Raw genomic sequence first — 22,910 nt, forward strand, 5'->3', positions numbered from 1 at the left:
ACGTGCGAGTATAAGAGACGTGTACAGGATGGAGACGTGCGAGTATAAGAGACATGTACAGGACTGAGACGTGCGAGTATAAGAGACGTGTACAGGATGGAGACGTGCGAGTATAAGAGACGTATACAGGATGGGGACGTGCGAGTATAAGAGACGTGTACAGGACGGAGACGTGCGGGTATAAGAGACGTATACAGGATGGAGACGTGCGAGTATAAGAGACGTATACAGGATGGAGACGTGCGAGTATAAGAGACGTGTACAGGATGGAGACGTGCGAGTATAAGAGACGTGTACAGGATGGAGACGTGCGAGTATAAGAGATGTGTACAGGATGGAGACGTTCGAGTATAAGAGACGTGTACAGGATGGAGAAGTGCGAGTATAAGAGACGTGTACAGGACTGAGACGTGCGAGTATAAGAGACGTGTACAGGATGGAGACGTGCGAGTATAAGAGACGTATACAGGATGGAGAAGTGCGAGTATAAGAGACGTGTACAGGACGGAGACGTGCGGGTATAAGAGACGTATACAGGATGGAGACGTGCGAGTATAAGAGACGTATACAGGATGGAGACGTGCGAGTATAAGAGACGTGTACAGGACTGAGACGTGCGAGTATAAGAGACGTGTACAGGATGGAGACGTGCGAGTATAAGAGACGTATACAGGATGGAGACGTGCGAGTATAAGAGACGTGTACAGGATGGAGACGTGCGAGTATAAGAGACGTGTACAGGATGGAGACGTGCGAGTATAAGAGACGTGTACAGGACTGAAACGTGCGAGTATAAGAGACGTGTACAGGACGGAGACGTGCGAGTATAAGAGACGTGTACAGGACGGAGACGTGCGAGTATAAGAGACGTGTACAGGATGGAGACGTGCGAGTATAAGAGAAGTATACAGGATGGAGACGTGTGAGTATAAGAGATGTGTACAGGATGGAGACGTGCGAGTATAACAGACGGGAACAGGACAGAGACGTGCGAGTATAAGAGACGTGTACAGGATGTAGACGTGCGAGTATAAGAGACGTGTACAGGACGGAGACGTGCGGGTATAAGAGACGTATACAGGATGGAGACGTGCGAGTATAAGAGACGTATACAGGATGGAGACGTGCGAGTATAAGAGACGTGTACAGGATGGAGACGTGCGAGTATAAGAGACATGTACAGGATGGAGACGTGCGAGTATAAGAGACGTGTACAGGATGGAGACGTGCGAGTATAAGAGACGTGTACAGGATGGAGACGTGCGAGTATAAGAGACGTGTACAGGATGGAGACGTGCGAGTATAAGAGACGTGTACAGGACTGAGATGTGCGAGTATAAGAGACGTGTACAGGATGGAGACGTGCGAGTATAAGAGACGTGTACAGGACTGAGACGTGCGAGTATAAGAGACGTGTACAGGATGGAGACGTGCGAGTATAAGAGACGTATACAGGATGGAGACGTGCGAGTATAAGAGACGTGTACAGGACGGAGACGTGCGGGTATAAGAGACGTATACAGGATGGAGACGTGCGAGTATAAGAGACGTATACAGGATGGAAAAGTGCGAGTATAAGAGACGTATACAGGATGGAGACGTGCGAGTATAAGAGACGTGTACAGGATGGAGACGTGCGAGTATAAGAGACGTGTACAGGATGGAGACGTGCGAGTATAAGAGACGTGTACAGGATGGAGACGTGTGAGTATAAGAGACGTGTACAGGATGGAGAAGTGCGAGTATAAGAGACGTGTACAGGATGGAGACGTGCGAGTATAAGAGACGTGTACAGGACTGAGACGTGCGAGTATAAGAGACGTGTACAGGACTGAAACGTGCGAGTATAAGAGACGTGTACAGGACGGAGATGTGCGAGTATAAGAGACGTGTACAGGACGGAGACGTGCGAGTATAAGAGACGTGTACAGGATGGAGACGTGCGAGTATAAGAGAAGTATACAGGATGGAGACGTGTGAGTATAAGAGATGTGTACAGGATGGAGACGTGCGAGTATAAGAGACGTGTACAGGACAGAGACGTGCGAGTATAAGAGACGTGTACAGGATGTAGACGTGCGAGTATAAGAGACGTGTACAGGACGGAGACGTGCGGGTATAAGAGACGTATACAGGATGGAGACGTGCGAGTATAAGAGACGTATACAGGATGGAGACGTGCGAGTATAAGAGACGTGTACAGGATGGAGACGTGCGAGTATAAGAGACATGTACAGGATGGAGACGTGCGAGTATAAGAGACGTGTACAGGATGGAGACGTGCGAGTATAAGAGACGTGTACAGGATGGAGACGTACGAGTATAAGAGACGTGTACAGGATGGAGACGTGCGAGTATAAGAGACGTGTACAGGATGGAGACGTGCGAGTATAAGAGACGTGTACAGGATGGAGACGTGCGAGTATAAGAGACGTGTACAGGATGGAGACGTGCGAGTATAAGAGACGTGTACAGGACTGAAACGTGCGAGTATAAGAGACGTGTACAGGACGGAGACGTGCGAGTATAAGAGACGTGTACAGGACGGAGACGTGCGAGTATAAGAGACGTGTACAGGATGGAGACGTGCGAGTATAAGAGAAGTATACAGGATGGAGACGTGTGAGTATAAGAGATGTGTACAGGATGGAGACGTGCGAGTATAAGAGACGGGAACAGGACAGAGACGTGCGAGTATAAGAGACGTGTACAGGATGTAGACGTGCGAGTATAAGAGACGTGTACAGGACGGAGACGTGCGGGTATAAGAGACGTATACAGGATGGAGACGTGCGAGTATAAGAGACGTATACAGGATGGAGACGTGCGAGTATAAGAGACGTGTACAGGATGGAGACGTGCGAGTATAAGAGACATGTACAGGATGGAGACGTGCGAGTATAAGAGACGTGTACAGGATGGAGACGTGCGAGTATAAGAGACGTGTACAGGATGGAGACGTGCGAGTATTAAAGACGTGTACAGGATGGAGACGTGCGAGTATAAGAGACGTGTACAGGACTGAGATGTGCGAGTATAAGAGACGTGTACAGGATGGAGACGTGCGAGTATAAGAGACGTGTACAGGACTGAGACGTGCGAGTATAAGAGACGTGTACAGGATGGAGACGTGCGAGTATAAGAGACGTATACAGGATGGAGACGTGCGAGTATAAGAGACGTGTACAGGACGGAGACGTGCGGGTATAAGAGACGTATACAGGATGGAGACGTGCGAGTATAAGAGACGTATACAGGATGGAGACGTGCGAGTATAAGAGACGTATACAGGATGGAGACGTGCGAGTATAAGAGACGTGTACAGGATGGAGACGTGCGAGTATAAGAGACGTGTACAGGATGGAGACGTGCGAGTATAAGAGACGTGTACAGGATGGAGACGTGTGAGTATAAGAGACGTGTACAGGATGGAGAAGTGCGAGTATAAGAGACGTGTACAGGATGGAGACGTGCGAGTATAAGAGACGTGTACAGGACTGAGACGTGCGAGTATAAGAGACGTGTACAGGACTGAAACGTGCGAGTATAAGAGACGTGTACAGGACGGAGATGTGCGAGTATAAGAGACGTGTACAGGACGGAGACGTGCGAGTATAAGAGACGTGTACAGGATGGAGACGTGCGAGTATAAGAGAAGTATACAGGATGGAGACGTGTGAGTATAAGAGATGTGTACAGGATGGAGACGTGCGAGTATAAGAGACGTGTACAGGACAGAGACGTGCGAGTATAAGAGACGTGTACAGGATGTAGACGTGCGAGTATAAGAGACGTGTACAGGACGGAGACGTGCGGGTATAAGAGACGTATACAGGATGGAGACGTGCGAGTATAAGAGACGTATACAGGATGGAGACGTGCGAGTATAAGAGACGTGTACAGGATGGAGACGTGCGAGTATAAGAGACATGTACAGGATGGAGACGTGCGAGTATAAGAGACGTGTACAGGATGGAGACGTGCGAGTATAAGAGACGTGTACAGGATGGAGACGTACGAGTATAAGAGACGTGTACAGGATGGAGACGTGCGAGTATAAGAGACGTGTACAGGATGGAGACGTGCGAGTATAAGAGACGTGTACAGGATGGAGACGTGCGAGTATAAGAGACGCGTACAGGATGGAGACGTGCGAGTATAAGAGACGTGTACAGGATGGAGACGTGCGAGTATAAGAGACGTGTACAGGATGGAGACGTGCGAGTATAAGAGACGTGTACAGGAAGGAGACTTGTGAGTATAAGAGACGTGTACAGGATGGAGACGTGCGAGTATAAGAGACGTGTACAGGACAGAAACGTGCGAGTATAAGAGACGTGTACAGGACGGAGACGTGCGAGTATAAGAGACGTGTACAGGACGGAGACGTGCGAGTATAAGAGACGTGTACAGGATGGAGACGTGCGAGTATAAGAGAAGTATACAGGATGGAGACGTGTGAGTATAAGAGATGTGTACAGGATGGAGACGTGCGAGTATAAGAGACGTGTACAGGACAGAGACGTGCGAGTATAAGAGACGTGTACAGGATGTAGACGTGCGAGTATAAGAGACGTGTACAGGACGGAGACGTGCGGGTATAAGAGACGTATACAGGATGGAGACGTGCGAGTATAAAAGACGTATACAGGATGGAGACGTGCGAGTATAAGAGACGTGTACAGGATGGAGACGTGCGAGTATAAGAGACGTGTACAGGATGGAGACGTGCGAGTATAAGAGACGTGTACAGGATGGAGACTTGTGAGTATAAGAGACGTGTACAGGATGGAGACGTGCGAGTATAAGAGACGTGTACAGGATGGAGACTTGTGAGTATAAGAGACATGTACAGGATGGAGACGTGCGAGTATAAGAGACGTGTACAGGATGGAGACGTGCGAGTATAAGAGACGTGTACAGGACGGAGACGTGCGAGTATAAGAGACTTGTACAGAATGGAGACGTACGAGTATAAGAGACGTGTACAGGATGGAGACGTGCGAGTATAAGAGACGTGTACAGGAGGGAAACGTGCGAGTATAAGAGACGTGTACAGGATGGAGACGTGCGAGTATAAGAGACGTGTACAGGATGGAGAAGTGCGAGTATAAGAGACGTGTACAGGATGGAGACGTACGAGTATAAGAGACGTGTACAGGATGGAGACGTGCGAGTATAAGAGACGTGTACAGGACGGAGACGTACGAGTATAAGAGACGTGTACAGGATGGAGACGTGCGAGTATAAGAGACGTGTACTGGACGGAGACGTGCGAGTATAAGAGACGTGTACAGGATGGAGACGTGCGAGTATAAGAGATGTGTACAGGAGGGAGACGTGCGAGTATAAGAGACGTGTACTGGACGGAGACGTGCGAGTATAAGAGACGTGTACAGGATAGAGACGTGCGAGTATAAGAGACGTGTACAGGAGAGAGACGTGCGAGTATAAGAGACGTGTACAGGAGAGAGACGTGCGAGTATAAGAGACGTGTACAGGATGGAGACGTGCGAGTATAAGAGACGTGTACAGGATGGAGACGTGGAGTATAAGAGACGTGTACAGGATAGAGACGTGCGAGTACAAGAGACGTGTACAGGATGGAGACGTGCGAGTATAAGAGACGTGTACATGATAGAGACATGCGAGTATAAGAGACGTGTACAGGATGGAGACGTGCAAGTATAAGAGACGTGTACAGGATGGAGACGTGCGAGTATAAGAGACGTGTACAGGATGGAGACGTGCGAGTATAAGAGACGTGTACAGGATGGAGACGTGCGAGTATAAGAGACGTGTACAGGATGGAGACGTGCGAGTATAAGAGACGTGTACAGGATGGAGACGTTCGAGTTTAAGAGACGTGTACTGGACGGAGACGTGCGAGTATAAGAGACGTGTACAGGACGGAGACGTGCAGGTATAAGAGACGTGTACAGGACGGAGACGTGCGAGTATAAGAGACGTGTACAGAACGGAGACGTGCAGGTATAAGAGACGTGTACAGAACGGAGACGTGCGAGTATAAGAGACGTATACAGGATGGAGATGTGCGAGTATAAGAGACGTGTACAGGACGGAGACGTGCGAGTATAAGAGACGTGTACAGGATGGAGACGTGTGAGTATAAGAGACGTGTACAGGATGGAGACGTGTGAGTATAAGAGACGTGTACAGGATGGAGACGTGTGAGTATAAGAGACGTGTACAGGACGGAGACATGCGAGTATAAGAGACGTGTACAGGACGGAGACGTGCGAGTATAAGAGACGTGTACAGGATGGAGACGTGCGAGTATAAGAGACGTATACAGGATGGAGACGTGCGAGTATAAGAGACGTGTACAGGATGGAGACGTGCGAGTATAAGAGACGTGTACAGGATGGAGACGTGCGAGTATAAGAGACGTGTACAGGATGGAGACGTGCGAGTATAAGAGACGTGTACAGGATGTAGACGTGCGAGTATAAGAGACGTGTACAGGATGGAGACGTGCAAGTATAAGAGACGTGCACAGGACGGAGTCGTGCAAGTATAAGAGACGTGTACAGGATGGAGACGTGCGAGTATAAGAGACGTGTACAGGATGGAGACGTGTGCGTATAAGAGACGTGTACAGGATGGAGACGTGTGAGTATAAGAGACGTGTACAGGACGGAGACGTGTGAGTATAAGAGACGTGTACAGGACGGAGACGTGTGAGTATAAGAGACGTGTACAGGATGGAGATGTGTGAGTATAAGAGACGTGTACAGGATGGAGACGTGCGAGTATAAGAGACGTGTACAGGATGTAGACGTGCGAGTATAAGAGACGTATACAGGATGGAGACGTGCGAGTATAAGAGACGTGTACAGGATGGAGACGTGCGAGTATAAGAGACGTGTACAGGATGGAGACGTGCGAGTATAAGAGACGTGTACAGGACGGAGACGTGCGAGTATAAGAGACATGTACAGGATGGAGACGTGCGAGTATAAGAGACGTGTACAGGACGGAGACGTGCGAGTATAAGACACGTGTACAGGATGGAGACGTGCGAGTATAAGAGACGTGTACAGGACGGAGACGTGCGAGTATAAGAGACGTGTACAGGATGTAGACGTGCGAGTATAAGAGACGTGTACAGGATGGAGACGTGCAAGTATAAGAGACGTGCACAGGACGGAGTCGTGCGAGTATAAGAGACGTGTACAGGATGGAGACGTGCAAGTATAAGAGACGTGTACAGGATGGAGACGTGTGAGTATAAGAGACGTGTACAGGATGGAGACGTGTGAGTATAAGAGACGTGTACAGGACGGAGACGTGTGAGTATAAGAGACGTGTACAGGACGGAGACGTGCGAGTATAAGAGACGTGTACAGGATGGAGATGTGTGAGTATAAGAGATGTGTACAGGATGGAGACGTGCGAGTATAAGAGACGTGTACAGGATGGAGACGTGCGAGTATAAGAGACGTGTACAGGACGGAGACGTGCGAGTATAAGAGACGTGTACAGGACGGAGACGTGCGAGTATAAGAGACGTGTACAGGATGGAGACGTGTGAGTATAAGAGACGTGTACAGGACAGAGACGTGTGAGTATAAGAGACGTGTACAGGACGGAGATGTGCGGGTATAAGAGACGTGTACAGGACGGAGACGTGTGAGTATAAGAGACGTGTACAGGACAGAGACGTGTGAGTATAAGAGACGTGTACAGGACGGAGATGTGCGGGTATAAGAGACGTGTACAGGACGGAGACGTGTGAGTATAAGAGACGTGTACAGGACAGAGACGTGTGAGTATAAGAGATGTGTACAGGATGGAGACGTGCGAGTATAAGAGACGTGTACAGGATGGAGATGTGCGGGTATAAGAGACGTGTACAGGACGGAGACGTGCGAGTATAAGAGACGTGTACAGGATGGAGACGTGTGAGTATAAGAGACGTGTACAGGACAGAGACGTGTGAGTATAAGAGACGTGTACAGGACGGAGACGTGCGAGTATAAGAGACGTGTACAGGACGGAGACGTGCGAGTATAACAGACGTGTACAGGATGGAGACGTGCGAGTATAAGAGACGTGTACAGGACGGAGACGTGCGAGTATAAGAGACGTGTACAGGACGGAGACGTGCGAGTATAAGAGACGTGTACAGGATGGAGACGTGCGAGTATAAGAGACGTGTACAGGATGGAGACGTGCGAGTATAAGAGACGTGTACAGGACGGAGACGTGCGAATATAAGAGACGTGTACAGGATGGAGACGTGCGGGTATAAGAGACGTGTACAGGATGGAGACGTGCGAGTATAAGAGACGTGTACAGGATGGAGATGTGCGGGTATAAGAGACGTGTACAGGATGGAGACGTGTGAGTATAAGAGACGTGTACAGGACCGAGACGTGTGAGTATAAGAGACGTGTACAGGACGGAGACGTGCGAGTATAAGAGACGTGTACAGGACGGAGACGTGTGAGTATAAGAGACTTGTACAGGATGGAGACGTGTGAGTATAAGAGACGTGTACAGGACAGAGACGTGTGAGTATAAGAGACGTGTACAGGACGGAGACGTGCGAGTATATGAGACGTGTACAGGACGGAGACGTGCGAGTATAACAGACGTGTACAGGATGGAGATGTGCGGGTATAAGAGACGTGTACAGGACAGAGACGTGCGAGTATAAGAGACGTGTACAGGACGGAGACGTGCGAGTATAAGAGACGTGTACAGGACGGAGACGTGCGAGTATAAGAGACGTGTACAGGACGGAGACGTGCGAGTATAAGAGACGTGTACAGGATGGAGACGTGCGAGTATAAGAGACGTGTACAGGATGGAGACGTGCGAGTATAAGAGACGTGTACAGGACGGAGACGTGCGGGTATAAGAGACGTGTACAGGACGGAGACGTGCGAGTATAAGAGACGTGTACAGGATGGAGACGTGCGGGTATAAGAGACGTGTACAGGATGGAGACGTGCGAGTATAAGAGACGTGTACAGGATGGAGACGTGCGAGTATAAGAGACGTGTACAGGATGGAGACGTGCGGGTATAAGAGACGTGTACAGGATGGAGACGTGCGAGTATAAGAGACGTGTACAGGACGGAGACGTGCGAGTATAAGAGATGTGTACAGGATGGAGACGTGCGAGTATGAGAGACGTGTACAGGACGGAGACGTGCGAGTATAAGAGACGTGTACAGGACGGAGACGTGCGAGTATAAGAGACGTGTACAGGATGGAGACGTGCGAGTATAAGAGACGTGTACAGGATGGAGACGTGCGAGTATAAGAGACGTGTACAGGACGGAGACGTGCGGGTATAAGAGACGTGTACAGGACGGAGACGTGCGAGTATAAGAGACGTGTACAGGATGGAGACGTGCGGGTATAAGAGACGTGTACAGGATGGAGACGTGCGAGTATAAGAGACGTGTAGAGGATGGAGACGTGCGAGTATAAGAGACGTGTACAGGATGGAGACGTGCGGGTATAAGAGACGTGTACAGGATGGAGACGTGCGAGTATAAGAGACGTGTACAGGACGGAGACGTGCGAGTATAAGAGATGTGTACAGGATGGAGACGTGCGAGTATGAGAGACGTGTACAGGACGGAGACGTGCGAGTATAAGAGACGTGTACAGGAAGGAGACGTGCGAGTATAAGAGACGTGTACAGGACGGAGACGTGCGAGTATAAGAGACGTGCACAGGAGGGAGACGTGCGAGTATAAGAGACGTGCACAGGAGAGAGTTGTGCCAGTATAAGAGATGTTTTCATGAGTATTATACTGCATATTATGAACTGGTACATTAAATTCTGCATGTTTATGACAGCCATAAGCTTGTAATGTCCTGAATTTGATATTCTGAATGTAAGTATGCATGTCCCTGTAGTTTTAAGATATATCAAGAAGGGGGCTGGAGGCATGGGAACCTAGAAGGAAGCCCCACATGACCGGGATTGGCCAGGAGGGTGCAATTTTTAAATCCCAATGGTCGGGATTGGGTATAGGTTTGGAGGGGCTGGCATTTGGATGGGGGTGGGGTAAAGGGGGGAAGAGGTATAATAGGGAAAAGTGCGGGAAAACGGGCAGTCCAGGGAAGAAGCCATTGAGAGAAGTTCTGGAGCACCGATAAAAAAAAAAAAAAAAAAAAAAAAAATTATTTTACCTTTCTAATTGCTGGGACACTCTTCTCGCTATTATGGAGTCTGTGGAGTCCCTTATCGCCAGGCTGAGGGAGACTGCCAGATCCAGGCAAGGAGGGTGGCTTGAGGCCCAGCTGGCCGGACTTCTGGGGAATGCCGGGGAGGAAGAATCCCCGTCGGGTTTGGGAAGAAGGGCCAGGAGGACGCGGCCCCCCGAGAGGCTTTCCCTGGAGATGGTTGGTACGGGCAGCAGGCGCAGGCTGCGGAGCCCCTCAGGGGACCCTGTGTCCGGGGAGCATGCCGGCGGAATCCCCTGCCGGCGTGCCCGCCGCGGCAGGAATCCGCCCAGCCGGTCTGCGGGCTCCCCCTGCATCGGGTCGCGGTCCGCAACTGAAGTTCCCCGGTCCGTCGTGGTGCAGCCTCCCCCGTCGGCGCGCCGCAGTACTAGAGCCCAGGCCACGCCGGAAGCAAGGCCCGGGCCGCAGACGCATCATCCGGGGGGCGGGGCCTCACCGGAAATGGGGACTACGTCACTTCCGGCCCCGGAGACAGACGAGAGGGACGCACAGCCAATGAGCGGCGGGCGCAGTGACACGCCCCCCGCTCCAAGATCTAGTGGCGATTCAAGACGCCGGTTATTTAAAAGAAAAAAGGGCGGCAATCCTGCAGCGGGGAACGGAGGGAACACCAGCGCGGTAGGCACACCTGGCGACGTTCCTGTCGGGGTGCCTGCCAGACAGACCAGAGGGCGCAGACAGCAGCGGAGCTACACGGGCAGGCAGCACCAATTCCAGGACCTGCTGCCTGGCTCAAGTTTCTCCAGGCAGAGGGATGGAGCGGCGGGCAGCAGCACGGATTTGCCTGGCAGTTATCCACGGACCAACACGGATCGGGCTGGTGAGTCCGGGTCTAAAAATCGCGGATGTGCACGGTCGGCGGTGAGGAGTGGAGGACGAACGGCGGGGAGGTCGGCACGGGCTCGGGTCCCCCCTGGTGACGAGGAGGCCAGGGGCGCGGGCCTTGAGCAGCAGGGGTCGGTCGGACTGGATTATGGAGAAGAACAAGACGAACCAAGGACTCATCAGGACTCGGCAAGTACGGCTGGCGGGGACACAGCACCTGCGCAGCTTCGTGAGTATGCGTCTATGTATGGTTTGTCGCCCGCGGGGTCTGTAGCGGATGGGGTAGGCGATAGGCAGGTGTCTGGGCCCAGCGGGGAAAATGTTAGGGGAGGTAGTGGGTCAGATGTAAGTGGGTTTAGGGATTTGTTGGTTAGCATGTCGCGCATTTTGGCGAGAATAGACGGCGGGGGGGCCATTCAAAGGGGGTTGTCACCGGCTGGGGCTTGGCTACCTAGTCAACCGGCGTTGTTGCAGGTGGGGAGCGAGTCGGCCAGGTCGGCGGGGTGTACAGCTGGGACACCTTCTGGGGTGTCGGTGTGTGTGCAGACAGAAAAGGATAATGCGGATAGTATAAAACTGGATGATAGGGCGAAAGGGGAGGTATACGTGTGCTTTGAGGGGCCATTGGGGGCGCATTTAAAAAAAGAGGTTAAAGAAAAAATTTGGCGGGACGAGTATGTCGAAATTTTTTCCCTTCTTCCGTTGGAAAAGTTTAACCTGGATAAGGGAAAAAAGGAAGACAGTAAAAAAGAGGAAGAAGAGAAGCGTAGGTGGAGGTTGATTCCACAGACGTTTGTCAATTGGTTGCAAGCTTTTGCAATAATGGCTATTGTTATTGGGGAAAAAGCTCCTGATAAATACTCAGGTTTGTTTTGCTACCTTGATGCTATTGGGGAGGCTCATAGGACTTACGGGGGTCAGACATGGTTACGTTATGACGAGCAATTTCGTCAGAGGAAGGCAGTCCGCCCTGAGATCAGATGGGATCAAAAGGACATTGGGTTGTGGCTGAAGGTTATGGCCCCAGTGAGGTATGGGCAGTCCTTTCACGGGAGCAGCAGTAGTGGTAACCAACCAGCAGGACAAGGGGGAGGTAACCAAGGGGCACAAAGCACTAAGAAGGAAGTGGGAACTTGCTGGCAATTTAATGACGGCCAATGCAAGTACGGGACCTCCTGTAAATTCAAACACGTGTGCTCCCATTGTAATGGAAACTCACACGGAGCATCAAAATGCTTTAAGAAGGGTAAGGGAAAGCCGACAGTGGGTACCGGTCAAAGGGGTGACTCCGGTGAGGGTTCACGCGATGGCCCCCTTTCTAAGTAGGTATCCTGATCAGTCGAAGGCTAAGGTCATTTCGGATGGGTTTTTGGAAGGTTTTAGAATCCCTCCTCCTGAGCACGAGGTCCCCTTTTCTCTAAAAAATTTGACGTCGGCTTCCCTTCATCCGGATGTGGTTAGCGTGAAGTTGGCTAAGGAGGTGGAATTGGGCAGGATGGCGGGACCGTTTCGGGTATTACCTAGCAGCAGGGTGATTATCTCGCCACTGGGGGTTGTGCCCAAAAAAGAGCTGAATAAGTTTCGTTTGATTCAGCATTTGTCGTACCCGAAGGGGCTCTCGGTGAATGATGGCATTGCACAGGAATTATGTTCAGTTGAATATACATCATTTGATGCGGCGGTGCGATGGGTACAGCGTTATGGGTCAGGATCGTTGCTAGCCAAGACGGATATCGAGTCGGCTTTTCGGTTGCTGCCAGTTCACCCGGATAGCATCCCGTTGTTAGGTTGTTTTTGGAATGGGGCATATTACATGGATAGGTGTTTGCCAATGGGTTGTGCAATTTCGTGTTCTTTGTTTGAAACGTTTAGTACCTTTTTGGAATGGGTGGTGATGGACCTGGCATCAGTTAATTCAGTCATTCATTATTTGGATGATTTTTTGTTTATAGGCCCTCCGCAATCGTTATTGTGTAGGAATTTGTTAGGTACTATGGTGTGGGTAGCGGAGCATTTTGGTGAACCATTGGCAAAAGAAAAGACAGAAGGCCCTTGCACAATCCTAAGTTTTTTGGGCATTGTAATTGATACAGAAAGGATGGAGTGCCGGTTACCTGAAGATAAATTGTGTCTGCTCAAGCAGGAGGTCGATAGAGTCAGGAGGTTGCGCAAGGTGACCCTGAGGGAGCTACAATCGCTGTTGGGGCGCTTAAATTTTGCATGCAGGATTATGCCAATGGGCAGAATATTGTGTCGCAGGTTGTCAGGCGCCACAGCAGGAGTGCGTGCGGCTCATCATTTTATCCGCCTAAATAAGGAACACAAGGAGGATCTGAGGGTTTGGAAGTTGTTTTTGGAAAGCTATAATGGCAGGTCATTAATCCAGCAGGAGTTTGTAAGCAGTTTTGATTGTGAGATTTTTACAGATGCTGCGGGAGGTGCTGGATACGGGGCCTACTGGAAAGGGCGGTGGAGTGTTGGGGCATGGCCGAGTGGGTGGACGGAGAGGGGACTTACGAGGAACCTGGCGTTTTTGGAATTGTTCCCTATTGTTGTTGCGGTTACTATTTGGGGGGAGTGTTTTGCCAACAGGAGAATTCGGTTTCATTGCGATAACATGGGAGTGGTGTCTGTCATCAACAGCTTGTCGGCCTCATCCCCGCCTGTGATTAGGCTACTGAGGGAACTAGTACTTTGTTGTCTTAAGCTGAACGCTTGGATTACAGCGGTCCATGTTCCAGGTGTACAAAATTCTATAGCAGATGCCTTATCTCGTTTTCAGTGGGACCGTTTTCGGGCGCTAGCACCAGAGGCCGAGGACGTGGGTCAAGAATGCCCTTCGCATTTGTGGCAACTGGTTATGGAGGAGCCGGACGGTTAATAAGGGAGTCCATTACGAGGCAGACCTGGGCATCATACGAGGCATCGTGGCGAGTATGGCGAAGTTGGATTCTGGAGTGGGGTGTGGTGGAAAGTGAAGGAGATAGAGAGATGGCGGTGCTGTTTCTTGTGGGAAGGGCAGCAGAGAGTGGATGGTCTGTGTCAAAAGTTAGTAAATTTGTAGCAGGATTGGCATTCGCTTTTAAATTGCAGGGGTTAAAAGACGTTACAAAATCGTTTTTAGTGAAGCAAGCACTTAGGGGCTTTAGGAGAGGCGGTAAGGTGTTAGATAAACGAAGACCGGTGACTTTTAGTATTTTAGAGCGGTTGGGTTTAGCGTTGGATAAGATTTGTTGTTCAGTTTTTGAAGCCACACTGTTTAGGTTGGCTTTTTCATTGGCGTTCTTTGGCGCTCTAAGATTAGGTGAGTTGGTGGCACCAAGTAGGAATAAGGTTGGGGGTTTGTTTGCCGAGGATGTGAACGGTCGGAAAGGGGGCATCGAATTTTGGATTAGGAGGGCGAAGACGGATCAATTGGGCAGAGGCAAGCTAGTGGTATTGGGGGAAGTTGATGGATCGTTTATGTGTCCTAGGAGATGTTTAATGGCTTACTGGCAGGTTTGGTCGGGACGTAAGGGCCCATTATTGTGTCATAAAAACGGAGAGTTTCTGTCACGTTTTCAATTTATTGCAGTATTTAAAAAAGGGATCCGGGAGTTGGGCCTTAGTCCTGAGGTGTACGGGTCGCATTCTTTCAGAATCGGTGCGGCGTCAGAAGCGGACGGTTTGGGTTTAGGAAAGGATGTGATAAAACGCATCGGGAGGTGGAGTTCAGATCGTTATCTGTCCTATGTACGGCATTAGGTGTGCAGGCTTATGTTTTATCTGGTCAGAAGTGAATACAATTCTTTGGTTGTCTTATTGCAGGTGACGTCCCGTTATTAGTCTGGATTCTTGGACACTCTTTCGTTCATTGGGGGGCGCTGCGGGCGGATGTGAGGCCAAACGGTAGGCAATTGGGTTTTAGCAGAGAGCAAGTGGTGGTCCGGTGGCTGGGTTTTAGAGGGATGGTATGGAGAAGGGTGCTTCCTGAATTCCATAAGGCGGCTCGTTTGGACCGGGCGCCGGACATTTTGGTGGTGCATATGGGGGGGAATGATTTGGGGGTTCGGCCAGTTATGGAATTGATGAGGGATATTCGAATTGATTTTTTAAGGTTATGGACATCTTTTCCTGGGGTGTTGACGGTTTGGTCTGACATTGTGCCGAGAAAAAATTGGAGGGAGGCCAGATCAGTGAAGGGCATTAATAGGGCAAGAGTAAAGTTGAATAGAGCCATAGCAGCTTTTGTTGGTAGAAATGGGGGTGTAAGTGTTCGGCATCTTGATCTTGAGGCAGGGGTTGGTGATTTTTGGGCAAAGGATGGGGTGCACCTGAACGATATTGGGATTGATTTATGGGCATTATCTATACAGGAGGGGATTGAGAGGGCTTTGGCAGTGTTGGGGCGCTCACGAGCCTGAGGTGGTCAGGGCTGTTCGTTTGTGGCGGGGGGTGGGGTTCTTGGAGTTGGCACAGAAGTGTCGGTGGGAAAGTTATTGGAAATTTACAGGCAGTGGCTTGATTAAGCGGGGTGATTTGGCATTTGGTTTTTGGGGCTCTGGACGGGGTTTTACCCTGGGAGCTTTTGGTGCCCTCGAGCTGGTGATGGACGGCTGAGGGTAATACGGTGGTTCGATTTCGGTTTAGTTATGCCAGATCTAATTTTTAACTCCAAGAACCCTCCCTTCTTATTTATTTATTTGAATAATAATGTTTATATGTTAATGTTGTTTGTTAATAAAATGGCCGCTGTGGCCAAATTTATCCAAAGAAATTACAGGTGCAGTGTTTTTATTTGTTAAGCTACTTGAGGTCGGTAAGATGGGGAGGGGTATTACGGAACTATGGAACCCAGGTTGGCCGTACACGGTCATGCATACACACAATAAATTGCATATAAAATACAATCTAAATTCCTTGCAAATAAGTCTACACAGAAGAACATACAAACTCCATGCAGATGTTCATGATGTGAGCCAATGCCACAGCAATGCTGACCGGTGTGTGCTGGCCAATGAGTGCTGACCGGTGTGTGCTGGCCAGTGAGTGCTGACCGGTGAGTGCTGACCGGTGAGTGGTGACCAGTGAGTGCTGGCCAGTGAGTGCTGTCCAGTGAGTGCTGACCGGTGAGTGCTGGCCAGTGAGTGCTGACCAGTGAGTGCTGGCTAGTGAGTGCTGACCGGTGAGTGCTGACCAGTGAGTGCTGGCCAGTGAGTGCTGACCAGTGAGTGCTGACCGGTGAGTGCTGTCCAGTGAGTGCTGACCAGTGAGTGCTGACCAGTGAGTGCTGGCCGGTGAGTGCTGACCGGTGAGTACTGTCCAGTGAGTGCTGGCTAGTGAATGCTGACCGGTGAGTGCTGGCCAGTGAGTGCTGACCGGTGAGTGCTGACCAGTGAGTGCTGACCGGTGAGTGCTGTCCAGTGAGTGCTGTCCAGTGAGTGCTGACCGGTGAGTGCTGACCAGTGAGTGCTGTCCAGTGAGTGCTGACCGGTGAGTGCTGACCAGTGAGTGCTGACCGGTGAGTGCTGGCCAGTGAGTGCTGACCGGTGAGTGCTGGCCAGTGAGTGCAGACCGGTGAGTGCTGACTAGTGAGTGCTGACCGGTGAGTGCTGTCCAGTGAGTGCTGACCAGTGAGTGCTGACCAGTGAGTGCTGGCTAGTGAGTACTGTCTAGTGAGTGCTGGCTAGTGAGTGCTGACCAGTGAGTGCTGACCAGTGAGCCACTGCACAGAGTTTCTAGGTTTTGAAACTTAACTAAATTTCTAAACTAATTGTCTCTGACATCTGAAGTAATTGGTAAATAGGCACAGACTACCTGTTCTCTTGATAGGTGAGGGTCCCATCATTCTTGATATCCCCTGCACACAAGAGGTGGCTTTGTGCCGAGGAAAATTTCCCACCACTTTCACAGCATTAGATTTTATACTAACACTTTGTTGCACCTCACCCATATCTCATTTTCTTATTCTTACAGATTGGGTGGTAATGACCTACCAGACTCTTGCTGTATCCATTTGGCATCTCTGATTAAAAAAAATAAGTACCTGAAGATACTTGACCTATCAGTTAACCGTCTGTTTGGTCCACACTTCGATGATTTGACGGAGGCTCTGTCCAGTCCAGACTGCAGGATAGAGACATTAGAGTGAGTATTAGAGATGTGTACAGGACAGAGGCTTCTGGTGACAAAAAGTATAAATGGATTTTATCATGTTTTATGCTCTGAACCTGTTACGTCTATTGAATTGCTGACTATGTTTCAGATTTCACCAAAGTGATTCAACAGTCAGACATTGTTCACTCCGACACCCCTTCTCAAAATCTAAGGCTCAGTCCATTAGGCTCACTAACTTCATCACACCGAACATCTCTCTCCGCAGTCAATGGCTTTGCAAAAACATCTACAGGCATGTCAAAATATCCTTAGCTGGCCAGCAATGTAAGTCTAGAATTCCTTGTTCTTGAAGACCCTTTAAAAAATTATCAATATGCTTGGTTCTTTCCTTAACTCTCTCCATCACTGCAAGTGTCAGACATCCTTCATTGTCATGCATGAATTTCATATCCTCTGAAGACTTAAATAATTTATTAGCTTCTGATGGCTGAGATATATCCTCTTGAGATGTGGGTTTATATATTCTGACTGTGTTTGCCTTGTATGAGAGACGCACAGGTGGTTTACCTTTGTTTGCATTTGATAAACGCCTTGGTTCTGTATTTGGCTGTGGTTATATTTGCTCACTTGTAGTATCTGGGGTTTTACTGACTTCACATGACTTCTGAGCATGTAACTGATCACTGTCAGGCTTTTCTTTTGTTCTTATTAGTTCTTTGGCTAGGCCTCATAGAAGTACCAACATGGCAGCTGGGGCCCCAGCGGCCATGGCAATGCATCAGCACCCTACGATTACGATGTCATGGACCAGTGAATGTCAAGGCAGAAACAAAAGGCTTAACTACAGCTGTCAGTGCCTGACAGTGGTGTGGCGCCCGTTTCTATAGCGCCACTAAAATATGCCTGCACGTGTAATATAATTCATATGTATTGCCAGCAATGGTGAGGGATAAGTTCTCTGCTGTTTTCATTGCATACATATATTGTTATCCAATCCCTTACTGAAGGATTTTGCACTTTTTTCCAAACCAAGAAGTTTTGCAGGATCCCTCAGATAGGGGAGGAGGCGCTTGAGTTGTAGTGTGAGGAAGGAGCATCATGGAGTCTTCCCTTAGCAAGGGAGAGAAGTGTACTCTCTGCAAGGGAAAGCTGTACAAGGCAGGGTCCAGTCCCTAGAGCACAGAGACGTCCACGGTCCGTGCTAAACTGAAAGACTGCTCAGTCTTCATATAACGAGCAGTAAAGTGTTTTCCCAGGAGCTCAGCAACTGCATGGAGTCAAAGACACTGCTGCCAGAGAAAGTAAGTGTTCTGACAGGATTCAAGCGGGATCACAGATCCAGTAACTGTTTACCTTGGACCCCTGGGGATCCAAGGAATCGTCTACCAGAGGGGTAATTAGCAGCAGGAAGGCTACACGACCTCACAGCAGAGAGTCTGAACCCTCACCATGCAGGTTTGTCCAAAACCCTGTATGTGAATTGTACAGAATCTTCTGGAACTGTTTGCAGAACTCCAGTAAAAGGTACAAACTGGTTATTACGCTGTCTCAAGCTTATTATTTCCTGCTGTGCCATTCCTGCTCCAACTCCCCTGGAAGCCAGCCCTGGTTGGGAAGGGTTAATCATCTGGCACTGCTCATGGCCACCTAACTCCCAGGGGTCTTCATCAGTGCCCGGCCATACCAGGCCGACCATCCCACCTGGCATTACAAACCTTTTTTTTTATTATTTTATTATTAACCCCCACAATTGATAAAGACTGGCGCGCGCCCCTAGTCGGACCATACCAGCACTCAGACAGCCGTGCACCAGTACCTTGACTGCTGCGGCCCGGCCGGGCCGGCACAGTGGCATTTAAGGATTAAACAGCAGCGAATGGAGCTAGTTCTGTTCACTGTTTTTAGATGCAGATGCTTGTTGTGTAACACAGTTGGTTCCTGTCCTGTGTAGTGCAAACTCTGCTCCTGAACCCACACCATACAGCATGGTCTGATACACGATGGATATATCTATCATGGAGCATTAAAGGGTTTGTAATATACATATCATCATAGTAAACATTGTATAATTTGGAAAAATGCTTGGGTAGCTGCTTGCAAGGGAACAAATTTTCAAATTGTATGGATTTTTTATTAATAAAACAATCATTAAATAAAAATCAGGAATGCAAACTTGGTTGTCTGCCATGTTGACTCCTTCCTTTTTGGTATGGTTTCTGATTGTCCCCCATTTCGTATGATGTCTCTAGCTTTATAAAAGGGGAAGAGTCTCATCACAATGCACACTTGTTCTGTATCCAGTGACATGTGAAAGTTGTTTTCTGTCTCCTAGTGAACATTTTCAGCGTTTCCTATGTGATGCAGCATCAGCCTGGCTCATCTGCCTACTGCTTGTGATATGTTTCTCTTTGTCAGCTCTTACAAGCAGGATGAAGCTAAGTCTGATTTATACGGGAGATTCTACATACAACACTTATAGACAATAAGTCTATGAGTCAATCCTTGAATGGATTTGTGGCGCCCTGCTGTGCATTGGTGCCACAGATCCCAGAGGGGTGCATGGATGGACTTCTCCACAAGAGGCCCTCATAGCATTCACACAGCTCCACCCTACCACCTCAGACCACCAGAGGAAGCCCGGATAGAGATATATATATAGTGGAGGGTGGAGTTATGCAAGGCAGTCTAGAGAACAGTTTCCTCAGAGGACAGAGTTGGTTCCAATCCCTGCAGAAGATGAGCCTGAGAGACGTCAGTCGGCAGTGGAGCTCAGTCAGTTCCTCTAGAGAGAGTTCAGACTCAGTGAGCTCAGATTAGTGAGCCAGGAGCGTGCCGACGCTCAGAGAGCGGCGAAGAGCAGCGAGGCCTACTGCCCGTGTGAAGCCTAGTGAGGGCGAGTAAGCAAGCAACATAGGGGCGGAGGAGCTTAACCAGCTCACCCCAAAACCATTTACCGGACACCGGGTCCGCGCCTACGGGGGGGCCTATATCCCCAGCAGGAATAACCGGAACCGCTGGAGAACTATACGTCCCAGGTTCACCAGAAGCTGACTGTTATACCAGGGTCAGGAGTCACAGAGGCCCCAGAGACCAGGGAGTGTGAACTCCAACAGAAGGCCCTACCACCAGGTCAGCAGGTGCAATACAGAGACCGAGTTAGGCCTAGCTCCAGGCAGGCCAGAAACTCATCCAAGAAAGGCAAGTAACAGGAGGCCCTATACCCGCTCACTGGGGAGAGTCCCGATATGCACCCTTCACCCTAAAGTGCCCTGGATCGTGCCTGAAACGCCACCAGTAAAGGTACTGAAGTGAACTGTTGTGTGTGTGCTGGTTCTTCCTCTGACCCGGCTGGGTCCCCCCTGTCCTGCATCCTTCTTCTACACTGCCCTGAGGCCCCGCTCCACCTGTAGGGAGTCATACCGACTAAGCTGCCTAAACACCGGCCTCAGAGGACTGTCGCAGCGCTGGTGATCCTCACCAGACACCGCAGGTGGCGTCACGACCATCCCTATCCCATACAACTTCCCCCCTTCTTTTTTTAAGAGTGACCCCAGGGTACGGGCCCGGGAGCCGACCACTGTGACATCCCCCAAGATCAGGCAACAACAAGGCCCGGGCGCCGAGTCATCCCCATCCCCTGGGCTCGTCATCTCTTCATGGCGTCACGAACAGGATTCCGTACCCGCTGCAACGACGGAGTGTTGTGGCCGTTGCCACCGGGTACTGTGCACCTTTAATCAGAACTGTGTATTTAACTGTGGCGAAGATCGCCGCCATTGTTGTGCCGCCGAGCGGGAAGAAGGGCGTAACCGCGGGAAACTGAGAGGCGTACCTGCCGAAGCGCGCGAAGCCCCGGACACGCCCCACGCCTCGACGTCAAACCAGGAAGCGCCAGGTCCTGGAAGGAGCCCCGGTGAACGCTCTGACGTAGGACGCAAGCGACGCAAGGTCCTGAAGGAAGACCGTCACCTGCGGAGCTGCGGCCTACCGGAAGAAAAGAAAAGAAGGTAGGCCACGGTTCGCTAGGGGGGCGCCAGAATGTCAGAAGAACAGCACAATGCCGGAGTACCGGTTAACGGCCCTGATGATCAACCCGCGCCCGGCGCCGAGCAGGCTGAAGCAGCCGCTTCACCAGCAGGGCTTGTAACCCCTGTCATACCCATGGCCCTACCGTACATCCCTGGAGCGAAGTGGCTCCCCCAGTACAGCGGCAAACCAGATACCCTGTCTGGATTCAAAAGGAAAATATGCGGTATACTGGACATGTACTCTATGACAGGCAAGCAAAGAGCCGCTCTCGTATTAAGACAATTGACTGGTGCTGCGGAGCGAGAAGTAGAAACCTGGTCGGCTGCAGACCAGGAGTCAGTGTCCGCAATCTTTAAAAAGTTACAGACTGTCTTTGAGAATCGTACTGAGACAGACCTCCGGATGAGGTTCTACAACTGCTCTCAGCAACCGGGGGACAGTGTTCGAGACTATGCCTGGCATTTACAAGGGGCCCTGCGAGCTCTGAAACAGGTTAGTCCAACCAGCATCAATAATGAAAATAGAATGCTGAAGGAACAGTTTATCCGGGGACTGAGGTCTCAAGAGGAAAGCAGGACTGTGCGTTGGTGGTCCCTGGATCATCCAGATGCCACCTTTGACACCCTTAAGGACATGGCTATAAAAGGACTGCAGCCCCTGGAAACAACTGATATCCAATGTTACCAGGGTGGGGCCACCCCAGTGCCCGCAGCGTCCACCTTTTCCCCGGTGGCTGCTGAAGCCAAGGTTCTATCAACGTCCCCTAGTGAGCTGGACAGCCTGCGCTCTGAAGTGCGTCAGTTGAGCAAAACCCTGACCACTGTACTGAGTGCCCTGCAGCTGCGGACGGAGCCCGAGGCGGAAGGAAGGATCCTGCTAGCCGACAGCCCTGAGGATGTCCCCTGGATGAGAAGGAGGAGGACAACTCCACCCTCTGGGAGGACCAGCGACCAACGCCGCCCGCCAAAGGACCCCGTCTGCCACCGCTGCCACAAGACAGGTCACGTCGTCCGGAGCTGTCCTTTAAACAAGCAAACCCTGGGGCCGAGGGCCGACACCCAGGAGTAGACCCCTCAGGCCCATCAAACTGGTACCACAGGTTTGTGGGAGGAAGACGTTTCCTGTCCATCGTGCTGGATGGCATCGCGACACCTCCTCTGCTGGACACAGGATCTCAGGTGACCATCATGCCTGATGTCCTCTACAAAAGGTTCTGGTCCATAGATGAACTTCACCCACCAGATCCAAATCTTTCCGTGTATGCCTCAAACTTGCTTCCCCCTTAACCTAGTCGGGGTTAAGGATGTGGCAGTAAAGGTGGGAAGAGTGGAACTGAAGGACCAGGGACTAATTGTAGTAGAGACTAATCCTGATGATACAGACTTGTATATGGTACATGGCACAAATATTGTTAGTAACTGTTTGGGAGAAGTGTTGTTCTTGCTCCAACAGATAGCTGGCACTGCCAGACCAGGACAGAGAAGGGCGCTCCAGAAAGAGATCCGAGCCCTTATGTACCAGCAACAGGTAAAGCTAACAGGCGGTGAAATTGGTAATGTACGGGTGACAGAGCCGGTACCCATTGTTATTCCCCCGATGAGTGAAATGCTGATTTGGTGTAGAGCAGCAATAGGTCTCAAAGGACGGAGCTACCAGGCGGTAGTAGAGCCCCTTAGCTCGGAGCATAGACCTACACTCTTGACTGCCAGAGGGGTAGTGGATGTATGCAA

The 22,910-nt window shown here is 50.3% G+C and overlaps 1 protein-coding gene across 2 annotated transcripts in view; it reads left to right on the forward strand.

Moving 5' to 3' along the window:
- The window catches only part of LOC141153973 (NACHT, LRR and PYD domains-containing protein 3-like), a 178,229-nt gene that overhangs the window by 99,419 nt on the left and 55,900 nt on the right, over nt 1-22,910 (forward strand). For both annotated transcript variants that reach the window (XM_073639302.1, XM_073639301.1), the window contains one exon: nt 17,011-17,181. In XM_073639302.1, the coding sequence (XP_073495403.1) occupies nt 17,011-17,181 (171 nt within the window). The remainder of the gene's footprint in view (nt 1-17,010; nt 17,182-22,910) is intronic.

This window comes from Phyllobates terribilis, unplaced genomic scaffold, assembly GCF_046119375.1.
Source record: "Phyllobates terribilis strain yellow unplaced genomic scaffold, ASM4611937v1 Scaffold_7__3_contigs__length_470593459, whole genome shotgun sequence".
Classification (NCBI taxonomy): Eukaryota; Metazoa; Chordata; class Amphibia; order Anura; family Dendrobatidae; genus Phyllobates; species Phyllobates terribilis.